Genomic DNA, 12,931 nt, shown 5'->3' with positions numbered 1-12,931 from the left:
CCACTGGGCCCTGCTCGGGCCCCGCAGCCACCTGTCCCAGCGCCGGAAACGAGAGAGAGCTTGGAGGGGGAGTTTGTCTATTCTTAAATGTGGATCACAGAGGTGATCACAACTTTAAGTGGCTTAGAGAATTGTCCATATCCAAACTGGCCAGCTGATAGGTTCTATCAGTTCCCAGAGGAAACTGTAAGCACCCCTTAGCAAGGATGTCCCTTCCGGGACTATGCTTGCTAACCTATGACACCCTCCATTGACTGGAAGGAGCCAGGAAGACTTTTTAAAAAACACTTTGGAACTGGAAATACAACTTGCATGCTGCATGTAAGAGTTCATTTATTCTGTTGGGTTAGTACTCTGTCGTTCAAAACCATTTTAGGGCTGGAGTGTTCTTACCTTTTCTAGGTGTGGGACATTGGAGGACAGCCAAGGTTTCGAAGCATGTGGGAGCGTTATTGCAGAGGAGTCAATGCAGTTGTGTAAGTTTTCTTTTGTATGTCCACAGAAAATGTACTTTGCAACATACATTATTATAACATTAGGTATTACATTTAATGATATATAAATAAAATAGGTATGGTTTTTTTTCTGTCCACCTCCATCACATAAGAAGACCCATTGCAATAAAAGTAGTGTGTTTTGCACATGCAGCAACTCCGACATGTAAGTAATTGCATATTCCGGGCCATTTTTTCCCCATGGGCTGTATTTAACTCTATCTTCCTGTATCAATAAATGCAGGGCTTATACAACTCTGGATTTTTCTAATGCTGTTGTCAGTATTAACATGTTTGTCACATTTCAGGTGTTATAATGCAAATTTCTGCAAGTAATGGTCAATACCATAAATAACTGTATTCTCATTGCAGTTACATGGTGGATGCAGCAGACTTAGAAAAAGTAGAAGCTTCAAAGAATGAGCTACACAGTTTGATAGATAAGCCACAATTGCATGGAATTCCAGTAAGTGTTTTCATTATTATTCTTACCTGAATATCAACAATGTAGCCTAAATCCTCATGAGTTGGTTCCTCTGGTCTCTTCAAAATACTAGGTTATATATGATGCAGCCTTGATGCATTGAGCAGTCTTAGAAAAATTACTGTGTTATTTTTTTCATAGTACTCAACAACTTAAAAATACTGCAGTGTGTTTGTAAATTTTCTTGTGTAAAGGTCAGAATAGATTTGGAAAAATTGTGTTTTCACATGTGGCATTATCAGACAGTGATTACTTCCAGTCAGTCCCTTGTTGGCTGGATTTCAATGAGTGACTCAGGTACGTTTCTGGCAATATCTTAAGGCATGTGAGATCCATCTTTCTGCAGGTTGGCACACAGTAACTTCAAGTAGTGTCCTCTGCCTGCAGAGATTGTGTAGGAGCTTGGCTTTTATGTGTCCTGACGTTTTCTTGACTTAGTATTTCAAACTAAATTGTGTGGAAAAAATGCAAATACGCATCTGTTCTCCAGTTGGAAGTGTCAAAGAATAGTGTATTCAGTGGAAATTCTCATGAGGAATTACGAAGATGTAGACTAATGTTGTTTCTTTAAATGCAATCTGCCAATTTAGGAATCCATCAGGTTATTGTTGGTCTTACGTTGACGCCACCAAGCAAGAGTTCGTACCTTGATTATAAGAAGGAAAACAGTTGTACATACAAATGAGGAAGGAGTTGCTCACAACCTGATGGCTCTTCCTTGGCCCCCGTTTTTGTAAGCAGTTACTTGGACACTTGGCCACTACAAGTAATCTTAAGTTATCTGAGGATGAGTAGACAGTGTAAGGACTTCAAGAACATAGCTGAGCTGTGTCAAAACACTGTCAAAGCCACAGAAGGAACTTACATTAAGATAAGCCACCACAACAGGAACTTGAGATAAGTACAGACACCACAGCAGGAAGGAGCTAATTCCAGGCGTAATGAAGCTGAAGGTTTAGTTAGCATCTGGACATCCCACTTATCCACACATTGCCACCATGGCAAACTGTGGGAAAGGAAGTAAATGTTCATACCCATGCCATCCCAAGTTATGGGAATGGCATCTACACCGCATGGATACCTGGGACTTGGTGTGTATAAGTATAGAGTCAGTCTCCTTCTCTCTCTCCCTCCTCTGCTCCCACTATTCTCAAAGAAGAATTTTTCAAGTGATTCTCCATCTTTTTTTATAAGGTTTGCTATTATTGTTGTGATCTTATATTTTAAATATCTATTGAACAAGTCCTACAGAAATCTGTAGTTATGCTGTTCATGGGGAGTGACATTGCCTGTCCTTTGCACTCTCTTCACAGGCTTTTTTGCTTCTCACTTTTCCTTACTGAAATGATTGGTCTCTCGTATCTTCAGTAGTATTTAATTAAGTTCCTTGCCTTTTATATGTTATAATGTCACATTCCAAATGCCCAGCCTGACCAGCACAGTAATTTCCAAGGTGCAGTGATATATTCTTACTTACTTTTATTTCATATGTAGTAATTAGTATTGAACTTCCTTCAATTTATTGTGCTCAGGATTTGGCACTATAGATTTTAAAGCAACCTTATTAATCTTGACTGCAAGTAATGAGTTTAATATGTTCCAGATTCATGGGATATAATGAGACAGTCTTGAGTTAGAATTGTAGCACATCTAGAAAACAATAATGCAATCCTAACTAGAAAAGCCTTCAGTTGCTTACTTTATCTTAGAATGTGCTCAACCCAATTATCTGATCTTCATTTATACTTAAAGCCTTAAATAGGAACTCTGAAGTTCCAGCATCTGTTTGGTAAATTTTCTGCATTTCTTGTACTTAATTCCTAATGGCTGCCTTTTAGATTTCTACCATGGATGCTCAAAGTGGAGGGAGAGGAATTGCTCATTTGGCTGGTGTATAGGTGATACTTGATTTGGAGGCTGAGCTGTTCAGTGCATCAGTGTTACGAAGCAAGGGAGCAAAAAAAAGTAGAGAGAATTGTGTCTGGGTGTTTAGGACCCAGCCTCTGCTACTGGGGCCCTACTTTTGATTAATGTCAGTCTGGTTCTCTGAATTGAATATCCTTCAGCAGCTTGAGTGCACCTGATGCATGCTTTCTTCCACATTTCTTTGCATTTAATCTGACACCATCCTGTAATGCCATCCAGAATGGAGATATTCACTTCCAGAGGAGACTTTTGATACTAATACACCCAGAAATAATTTGATCCAGTTTTCAGAGGGTATATGTTGCAGTGGGGATACTGCAACACGCATATACCAAACCAGGAGTCCCGTGGAAAGGAAATACATATGGACAGACAGATTCTTGCTAGCTGTTTCAGAGATGTTTATTTCTCCAGCCGCGTAGCCGGAGCTCTGCCCCGGAACTGTTCCAGTCACGGGACCAAGGGTCCTTCTGCCCGCGCAGGGAACACAAACCAACCAATGGGAACGAGGCTGAGCAGGGGCAGGGAAACCCCGTGTCTGTGCCCTCAGGGCCCCTCTCCCAGGGCTACATGGTAGGGGAGGGACCCCAACAGGTATACATCCAGCATCTGGCCCTGACGAGGAGCAGGCTTTCCATGATGCTCCCACAGTCATTGGTCATTTTGAATATGTCCTCTATTGCATTCTAAATAGCTGCAAGATCCAGAATAATGCCAATTAAAAGTTAAAGACAAAAATAAACTTCCATTGCTCCTGGATTTAATATGCATATGAATGATTTCTTTCAGGTGTTAGTTCTTGGAAATAAACGAGACCTCCCAGGTGCACTGGATGAGAAGCAGTTAATTGAGAAATTGTAAGTAGCTGGCTTCGGTAAAAAGCTGAGACATTGTGAAATTTGATATGTAAGTCAAAATCATTGGTAGTCATTGGCAATAACTGTCTATAAAAGATGCTGTTTTCCATTTTCAGATATTCCACTTTGAGCTCTGCTGGCACCTGATGTAGTGATCTAGGCTGATAACTGACTGCAGTAGATTTGAACCTCTCTTGATTGTTGTTCTGGTTGTGTAAAGTTATTTCAGATAATCCTGTTTTCCCATACAACTGCTCTGGATAGTAATAGGGTCATTTTGAATTTTCACAGTACATTGCAGTGTCAGTTCAATGCTTGAATGGCATTAGAACAGAACCATTTCAAACTACTGTTGGTAAATTCAAGCAAGTCAGGTACTTTTGCCATATATCCAAAGCATAACTTAGGGATTACTGAAACTAACAAATTGATGCATAGTAAGCATAATTGTAAAGAAAATACACAATTTTGTAAAAATGATCAGTATAGCACTAATTTTGTGAAACAGGGTTCACAAGTCACATAATTTTAATTAGTAGAAAGTGAAGTTTTCGTATAGTAAGGGTGGTCCAAAGTCTGGGCTACTAAACTGGGGCTCACAGAATGGCTGAGGTTGGAAGGAACCTCAAGGTCATCTTGTCTATCCCCTGCTCAAGCAGAACCTTTTGTCCCTTGGAGCTAATTGCTCTGGACCATGTCCAGACATCTTTTGAACATCTCCAAGGATGGAAACTTTGCAGCCTTTCTGGGCAACCTTTGCCAGTGCTTGGTCACTCTCAGAGGTAAAAAATGTTTCTGTGTGTTCAGAGAGAGCTTCCTGTGTTTCAGTTCATGGCCGTTGCCTCTTGTCCCTTCACTGGACTCCATCTTCATTACAGGCTCCATTCAGATTTTTGTACACGTTAATAAGAAGTTCCCTAAGCTTTTTCTTTAGGCTAAGCAGTCTCAGCTCTTCAGCCTTTCTTAGTATGTGAGTTGCTCCAGTTCCTTAATTATTCTGGTCATCCTTTATTGGACTCTATCCCATAGATTCATATCCCTCTTGTACTGATGGTGCATAGCTGTCAGGTAAGAGCCTTACTGATGCTGAGTAAAAGGGAAGGATCACCTCATTCAGCCTGCCGGCAGCACTCCTAATGCACCCCAGAATACCATTAGTATTTTTATCACACTGCTTGATCATGTTTAACCTGGTGACCCACCAAGACCCCCAGGTCGTTTTCTGCAAAGCTGCTTTTCCAGAAGTTGGCATAAGACGTGCTGGTGCCTGGGGTTGTTCCTCCCCAGGTGTAGGTCTTAGCACTTCCCCTCGTTGAGCTGCAGGAGGTCCCTGTCAGCCCTTTTCTCCAGCTTGTGGAGGTCCCTCTGGGTGGCAGCACAACCCTTTGGTGTATCAGCCACTCTTCCCAGTTTTCTGTCATCAGCAAATTTCTGCTTTGCCCCGTCATTTGCGACAAATGAAGATGCAGAACAGGATTGGACCCAGTACTGGTTCCTGGTGTACACTGGTAGTCACTGGGCTCCAGCTTGCCTTCGTGCCACCGATCACCTGCTGTTCAGCCACTCTTCAGTCCATCTCACCATCTTGCATCCAACCCATACTTCCTCAGCTTCCTCAGTCTATGGGGATATTATGGAAGACACTGTCAAAGCCTTACTCAAGTCAAGGTGCACAATATCTGTTGCTCTCCCGTCATCCACCAAACTGTAGATTTCATTGTAGAAGGTTATTGAGTTGGTCAAGCATGACTTCACTTTTGTGAATCCATGCTGACTACTCCTGATCACCTTCTTGTCTGTCACATGCCTGGGAATAGTTTCCAGGATTAGTTGCATCATCACCTTCCCAGGAATCAAGGTGAGTCTGACTGTCCTGTACTTCCCTGGGTCTTCCTTCCTGCTTTTTCTGAAGAGTGATGTTTGCCTTCCTCTACTCTTAGGCACATTTCCCAGTCGACATGGTTGTTCAAAGGGTATTGAGTGGCCTCACAATGACATCAGCCAGTTCCTTTATCACTTGTGGGTGCATCCCACCAGGGCTGATGGACTTCTATATGTCAGGTTTGTGTATTTATTCCTGATCTGGTCCTCTTCCATTAAGGGTACAACTTCTTTGCTCTTAACTTTTGATCTCTGGGGCCTGGGGTTTCTGAAGGCTCTTCTTGCTAGCAAAGGCAGCATATTCATGTCCTGTGTAACCAGGTCCCCTGTCTCATTGAGCAGTGGGCCCACATTTTCTCCTGTCTTCCATTTGTCACTTTCTAGTTTCCTTTGACATCCCTCATGGGATCCAACTTCAGCTGGGCTTTGGCTGACCTGCTAGTGTCTCTGCATTCGTGGACAATGTTTTTTTATTCTTCCCTGGTTACCTGTCTCTGCTTTGACCTTCTGTATGCTTCCTTTTTATTACTGGGTTTTGCCAAGAGCTTGTTGTTCATCCACTTAATGCCTTTTTGTTTTTTTGCCAGGCTTGTTAGGATAGGTTACTCTTAAGTTTGGAGATGAACTTTGAGTATTAACCAGCTTTCTTAAGCCCTTCTTTGCTACAGGGCCTTATTACATGGGACTTTTCCAAGCAGATCCCTGAAGAGGCCAAGTCTGCTCCCTGAAGTCCAGGCAGGTCCCTATTTAGTTCTCTTCTTTACTAGAGTCTCTCGTGTGGTCTCCAGACTTCTCAGTGCCTTCACTCTTCACCTGCTTCCGGAAAATGTTTTGTGCATGTCTGTGTCACTTGTGTGAGGATAAATAAATGAAAAAATGACAAAGTGCTCAGAAACTCTGAGGGGGGTAGGAGAATTCCCAAAAAGAATTTGATTAAGAATCAGTTTCTTCCTAAATGTAGAAGCATCCTTTCAGTAGGAGTCAGGTCTGATATATTAATATGATATAGTAAACATCCTGAAGATAAATGGTGCAATCATTTGAGTATTATTATTTTGTTAATATTTACTGGAGATAAAAACTTGGAATTCTAAGTGAAAAGAATAAAAGGTGAATGATAAGACATGGGTAATACTTGGTTGCAACCCCAAAATGTTATTTTTAGCTTATGGATTTCTGTGGTTTTATTTCTCACTATTACACTGATCTAATGAGAAATTCAAATTTTTGTGAAATGACTTTATAACCTTTTAATCCTTATAGTTTAAGAAATGTGTGGTTTTCTGTGTGCAGTGGCATATTTTAAGAATTTAACATCTGAGACTAGAATTGAACCCACTGAGTAAAAAGCAGAAAACATATAATTTAATGGAAATTCCTGATTTCAGTGTTTGTGGAGTTATAACAGTACTTATCGTTTTTGTTTCTGTAGAAACCTTTCAGCTATTCAAGACAGAGAAATCTGTTGCTATTCTATTTCCTGTAAAGAGAAGGATAACATAGGTAAGCTTCTTCTGGTGTCATCAGTGTATGCTTTGTACTTTGGATCAGATCAGGTTTGAACATCTACCTCCACTATTATTGAAAATCTCAATTTACATCAAAAGATATTTTGCAAATATTGTATGTGGCTGTATTTGTTTCAACATAGAATTATATGTAATTTAAAAATAACTTGTAGAAATATTTAGTTCCCTGAGAAGTTAATTTGACAAGGACCTTGGAAAAGCATATTTAAAGCCTGGAGTAATTGAATCCTTTACAAGAAACCTGTGTTACTTTTGAAAAAACAGTAGCTGCTTTATGAAGGCCTTCCAATTATTAGGTGATCCTAAAAAATTTTGGTGATTTACTCTATACATGATTTTATTTGGTAAGCAGGTTTTACGTGCATGTGGCTGTTCCTCGAACTGAGGGACTGGTGCTTTTTTCCAACTGGAAATGCAACGAGTGTATCCTGTAGTCAGTGAAGACCTGTCCCCCCCATGAACTTGTCCCATCTGCCTTTGCTTTTTGCCTTTTCCTCTCTTTTCTATCTTCTACTTTCCTGTCCCTTTCCTCTGTTATGTTCTCCCATTCCCTTCCCTCCACAAGGCAAGAGGAAGGGATGAAGCACAGGCTGAGCCAGCAGCAGTTGCCTGGGGGCATGCTACCTCTGTGCCACCCTTCTCTGCATGCTGCTAAAACAAGTGCTGGATAGAGGGATACAGCCTGGCTAGATATTTATAGCTGCTGCATGAGGAAGCCAGACTTGGTAGAAGAGCTGGGCAGCTCTGTAGGGCTCAGCTGAGTGAGGAGCTGTGAGAGTGGGAATGGGAAGAAAGCCAGTGTCTCTCAGCAGCAGGGGAAATTTCCATCCTACACAGAGGGGACCAGGTAGTGGAGATGGTGACGAGACCAACATGGCACCTGGACTTCAGTGAGCTGGGGGAGATTTCAGCTGTGTGCACAGATGTCAGGCAGTGAGGGCTTCGCCTGGAAGTGGTGTACATTTGGGTATGTTAATTTGAAGGAGACCAGACCCAGGTTTGCTGCAGTTTGGGGTGCAACTGTTACCTCTGAGTGAGGGAAATGCATGGAAGGTTCTGTTACACTGGGGAAGATCAGACTTCAGGAGATAAGGACTCTGGAAGACAACACAGGATAATCTCAGTAGTTGAAGGGCAGTGAATGTGATCAAGGTTTTCGAAACGCTGTGCTTGATCCTCGTCAAATTGGCAAGGCTGCAGTGAAGATTCTCAAAAGTGGGATTATGACTGGAAGCTAGTAAAACCAACTTAAATTCTGAATGAATCCTGGAGAAAACAGATTCTGATCCTGGTCCATTTATATGGATGTCGTGGAGGAGAAAAGCATGCAACAAAAAGCATGCTAAAATTTGCATGAAAGAAGGATCATTGATGCAGGGCAGTGTAGACCACTTACTTGTGGAAGTTCTGGGAGTAGTGATGAAAAAGACTCAAATCCTAACTGAGACTTGGTCAAGTGTCTTCCAGTGTAATATTGTGTCTAGAAAGACTAACCAGATTCTTGAATATTTGCCAAAACCAAGATAAAAAATGGGAGCACACTGCATATACCATGTGCGTTTGGGACTGTGTGGGTATTGTTGGCGCACCGTGTGTCATATTTTGAGGAAGACCTTGAGAAAAGAGGTTGGGTGAGAAGCTAGGGAGACCAAAGGGCTGGAAAGTAGCATTTATAATGAAAGACTGTTATGCAAATATATTTAGCTTATTAAATTGATGAAACTACTAGTCTATTAAAGAGAAGACTGGGAGCTGTCTTCTTTCTCTGCATTTTTGATTGATGTCAATGCAGTTGAATGAGATGATACTGGTTTTTCAGTGCAAACTGCAGCCTAGCTAACTGGTCTCATTAGGAGGTATAGGTCTAAGGCTGCCAGTTACTGTGTCCTGAGAGACTGTGGAAGATTATTATATAGTTATTAGCTTTTCTATAAGTGCTGTGGGTTGCTTTTGTCTGCAGTCTCAGTGCCTAAGCTGGTCTGCAAGGATATTCATGGAGTGCTGTCTTGAACTTATGACAGATATGGCAACAAATTTCAATTTGAGGGCTAGAGCTGCTGCTGCCCCCTGACATCCTTCCTGCCTTCCTGACAGATGTTACTGCCTTGAGGCAAAAACATCTAATCTGCTCATGAATCAGTTTGTGAACTGCTGCAGTTTTCAGCTCAGTGCATTAGATTGCATCAGGAGGGGTGCCAATTTCAGCTATCAGATTTTAGTCCAGTGTTGCATGTCTTTCAGAGACCTTGGACTCCTACAACCTACCTAAATGGCTTCTTAATGTATTGTCAGGTGTTTGCCCTTCTCATTCCTTCTGTTTGTGTATTTGGCTTTGTTCTCACACAGCATTTCATTCTAGTCTGGATTTTACAGTTCATTTTATGGTCATCCTAAATCTTTGCTTTTTCAACAGCTCCTTATCTATGGCTTAAAGAACTTGATGTCAGTCATCATATTTCAAGAATACAAAATGCACATGATTTAATAACATACAAAAAACTAGAAAAGGGCCACCTGGAGGTTTAGATTCTGAACTTTAATTATGTGTGAATGAGAACCTGTGATTTCTGGGTTTTGTTTGGTCGGGGTTTTTGTATTTGTATTAACCTGCTGGTGTTCTGTTGTGCTTCTACAGTCTGCAAACAGACTGTTGAGTTTCTCATTTTGTTTCATCTATCCTGGCAGACATAACATTACAATGGCTTATTCAGCACTCCAAATCAAGAAACTGTTGAAGAAAAGTTTTGCTGAAGATAACTCTTCCCCAGTCACTTTGACTCCTATCAGCTATACACACTGAAAAGATAAGGAATGCAACTGTGTACTACCAGGACTCACTGTGGTCATATTTGTTAACAGAAGTAAATCTGAGTTGTAACTTGTCTGTCTATTTTGATTCTTTATTTTTTGAATCCAGATATTTGTCTGCCTAGGTGAAATTCCTGAACGCCTTAATACATGACTGGAAGAAACCGATTTTTTGAGCTGAAATGTTTTAAGTTGATGCATGCCAATTGTCAAATACATAGTAATTTTTTTCTAATTTGAAACTGAATAAACTGTGCAGTGGAAACAAATGACTGGTTTTTTTGAGTATAGCATATAATTATTCATACAGAATGTTTTCCCTGTGAACACATGTAGTTAAATACTAATAATCAATTATAACTATAATTAAGAGCTGCTTATTTGAACAAAATGCTGATACTCAGAACACTTTCAAATACTCTGGAGAGAAGTTATTTACGAAGTTATGTATCTGTAGTTACTTAGTTTTTCCAGTCACTAATGTGAATTATTCATATGAATATTCTTTTGGAATTGAAAAATAAATTCTAGACAATCCCATCCTTCTTTATTGGGAGAGGAAAGAGTCTGGAATTGCAGTGGGTATTTTTCTTAAACAGAGTGTTAAATAGAGAGCAGGTGAGATCACGTGCAATCCTCTTTGACATTATTAACCCCAAATTCATGGATTTCCTAAGCATTTTTACTGTAAATGAAATGGTTTTCATGGTGTTTCTGGACTACTCTGTCCATTCCTGAAACTTTAGAATTTTCAAGTATGCAACATAAAATGGCTGGGCTTGGAAGTAGGATTAGTCCTTTTGAAAGAGACTAAGGAAGCAATTCACTTTTAAAATTTTGATGCTTTGCTAACATCTTACAGATACTTGCTTCCAAGTTCTTCACTTAAAAAGCACTCTGATGGGAGCTTTTCTGTGAGTATGGAAATTCTATTACACATGGAAAGTTCATGTCAAGAAATAGTAGACAGACACTGAGTCGCCAAGTGTTTCAAGGACACTTGCAGATCTAAGAGGGAGAAGTTCAGGCATGGTGTTCTAAAGATGCGGTAAATCCACCAATTGCTATAGTATTGAAAGGGCAATAAGTCATTTATGCAGTTCTTGCAGTTAAGTATATGAACTATAGAAATAGCTACATTTTTTTTGTCACTTCTATTTGAGGATGCTCTGAGGCTAGTGGATCTGATAAGCTGCTAAAAACATATGGCAGAGACTTGATAACATCTTTCTTGAGTGTCATCAGAATGCTACTACAAATGCGACAAACATCACAGCACTTGTTGATAATATTTGCAGTCGTACCTGCAGAGGTGTGGCCACAGGGGCTCATTGTTCTGTAGTAACAGGAAAAGAATTTGACTAAGTGCCGAGTGCTCAGTACATAAGTGGTGGATGCTCCTGAAATGGGATGTTGCAAATGACCTTCCAAAATCTGACATCTAATCCATATAGTGACAATTTGTATGGTGAAAAGACAGCACTCAGTGGCAAAGGTGACGAATTTCAAATGCTCTTGTTGCTCATGGACTTTTGAAGGAGTAGAGCCATTGCCGAATATACTGGAATTGCGCTCACTGTGCATACAACACATGAGCTGCTTCTGCACCAGTGGTCTCAATATCCTCCCTGTTGTGCTTTCTAGCAGTAGTGCCTCATCCTTCAGAACTGTCATCCTGGGGTGGAAAGTCATGCTTCTGGCATAAGAGCTCCACATAAAATCTCACTGAATCACTCCTTAATCTGGACCTCTCTTGCCCCTTTGCTGCAGGAGGCTTGTGGGAGTGGACACGACTTCTTTGCAGGTGTATTGCAGTTGGTAAGAAAGGCAGTACTGGCTACTATCCTTCCCTTGCTTTGCTCAGTGTAGTATTTCCTTGGGAGGTGACCAAAGAAGTTAACTTCCTGTGTCTGGTATACACATCATCAAGTACCAGTGCAAGCTGAGGACAACCTGTGGAGGGGGGAGGTCAGGTTTGAGATTGGCTGAATGAAGTATATTGGGAATAAGAGGTGAAAATTAGCAATTTTGTTATTAAAATTATGCCATTTACAGCATATGGTGATTTTTTTCCTCATTTCTCCTACTGTGTAACCTTGTATCCAAACCTTAGGCAAATCAGCACAGGCACTGGTTGCACTGTTCCCATTTGCAACAGCCTGTCTGTTTTTCAACAATTTGCCTTCAAGTAACTTTTCAGAACAGGCTTAGCTGCAGGTGAGTGTTTACTGTCACATTCAATAGCTTTATGGGAAAGATGAATTGTAGATGACTGACAACTGTGACATCTTATTTCTGAGACTCTCTATTGCCCGGAAGTGTTATACAGATCTCGACCACTGGAGACGTTACTGCAGCAAAATTGTTTGGAGAGGTCACAAACACATCTACCAGGGAGCCTCTGTTCAGGGAGTGTCCCCTTGCTCAGGCAGCAGTACATAATTCAGTGCCTTGCATGGATCCACACTAGGAGTGTTTCAAAAGCAGGGAGGGCGATGCAGAGACAAGGAGTGACCACACTGTTTTCTGCTTGTCAGCACTCTGAGAAGGTGACTGCAAGACGACTGCAGCAGAGGCTGCTGTTGTGCTCTGGCTCTGCTTGGGGGGTGGTGAGTGCCCTGCAGTGCTCCGAGGTCCTGATTCCCAGGCATGTGTGGTGCTGGCAGTCTGATCTACATGCACAGCATCCTTCAGGCTGTGGGAGAAGAGCAGTGTTGGGTGATGTGGACAGCTGAAGAGCTAGGACTGACCTTCAGTTTAGATACAGCTAGAAACCCCAGACCCTACAATGTAAAGAACCCTAAAACAGCGCAAGGGTAGCAGTGATATACACGTTTCACTTCCGTTTTTACCTACTCGAAGTGTAGGAACAATTTTAACTGTTACCCAGGGCTATAAAGGACCACGAGGTGTCAACTGTATGTTTTACTTCCAGCACATTTTATTTATTAA

The 12,931-nt window shown here is 41.2% G+C and overlaps 1 protein-coding gene across 2 annotated transcripts in view; it reads left to right on the top strand.

Annotated features, from left to right (window-relative positions):
* LOC103622086 (ADP-ribosylation factor-like protein 8A) overlaps positions 1–10,248 on the top strand; it is a 23,781-nt gene extending 13,533 nt beyond the window's left edge. The window contains exons 2-7 of one of the 2 annotated variants that reach the window (XM_017743788.1): positions 403–476; positions 867–960; positions 3,694–3,761; positions 6,311–6,377; positions 7,075–7,145; positions 9,857–9,869. In XM_017743788.1, the coding sequence (XP_017599277.1) occupies positions 403–476; positions 867–960; positions 3,694–3,761; positions 6,311–6,377; positions 7,075–7,128 (357 nt within the window). In that variant the 3' untranslated portion in view covers positions 7,129–7,145; positions 9,857–9,869. Of the gene's footprint in view, positions 1–402; positions 477–866; positions 961–3,693; positions 3,762–6,310; positions 6,378–7,074; positions 7,146–9,856 lie in introns of both variants that reach the window. The other variant, XM_017743787.1, reaches the window with a different exon arrangement.
* Positions 10,249–12,931: the final 2,683 nt, after the last annotated feature.

The sequence above is a fragment of the Corvus brachyrhynchos genome, unplaced genomic scaffold (assembly GCF_000691975.1).
Source record: "Corvus brachyrhynchos isolate BGI_N302 unplaced genomic scaffold, ASM69197v1 scaffold29, whole genome shotgun sequence".
NCBI lineage: Eukaryota > Metazoa > Chordata > Aves > Passeriformes > Corvidae > Corvus > Corvus brachyrhynchos.
The sequence above is the reverse complement of the archived record's forward strand: the minus strand, read 5'-3'. Positions and strand labels throughout refer to the sequence as shown.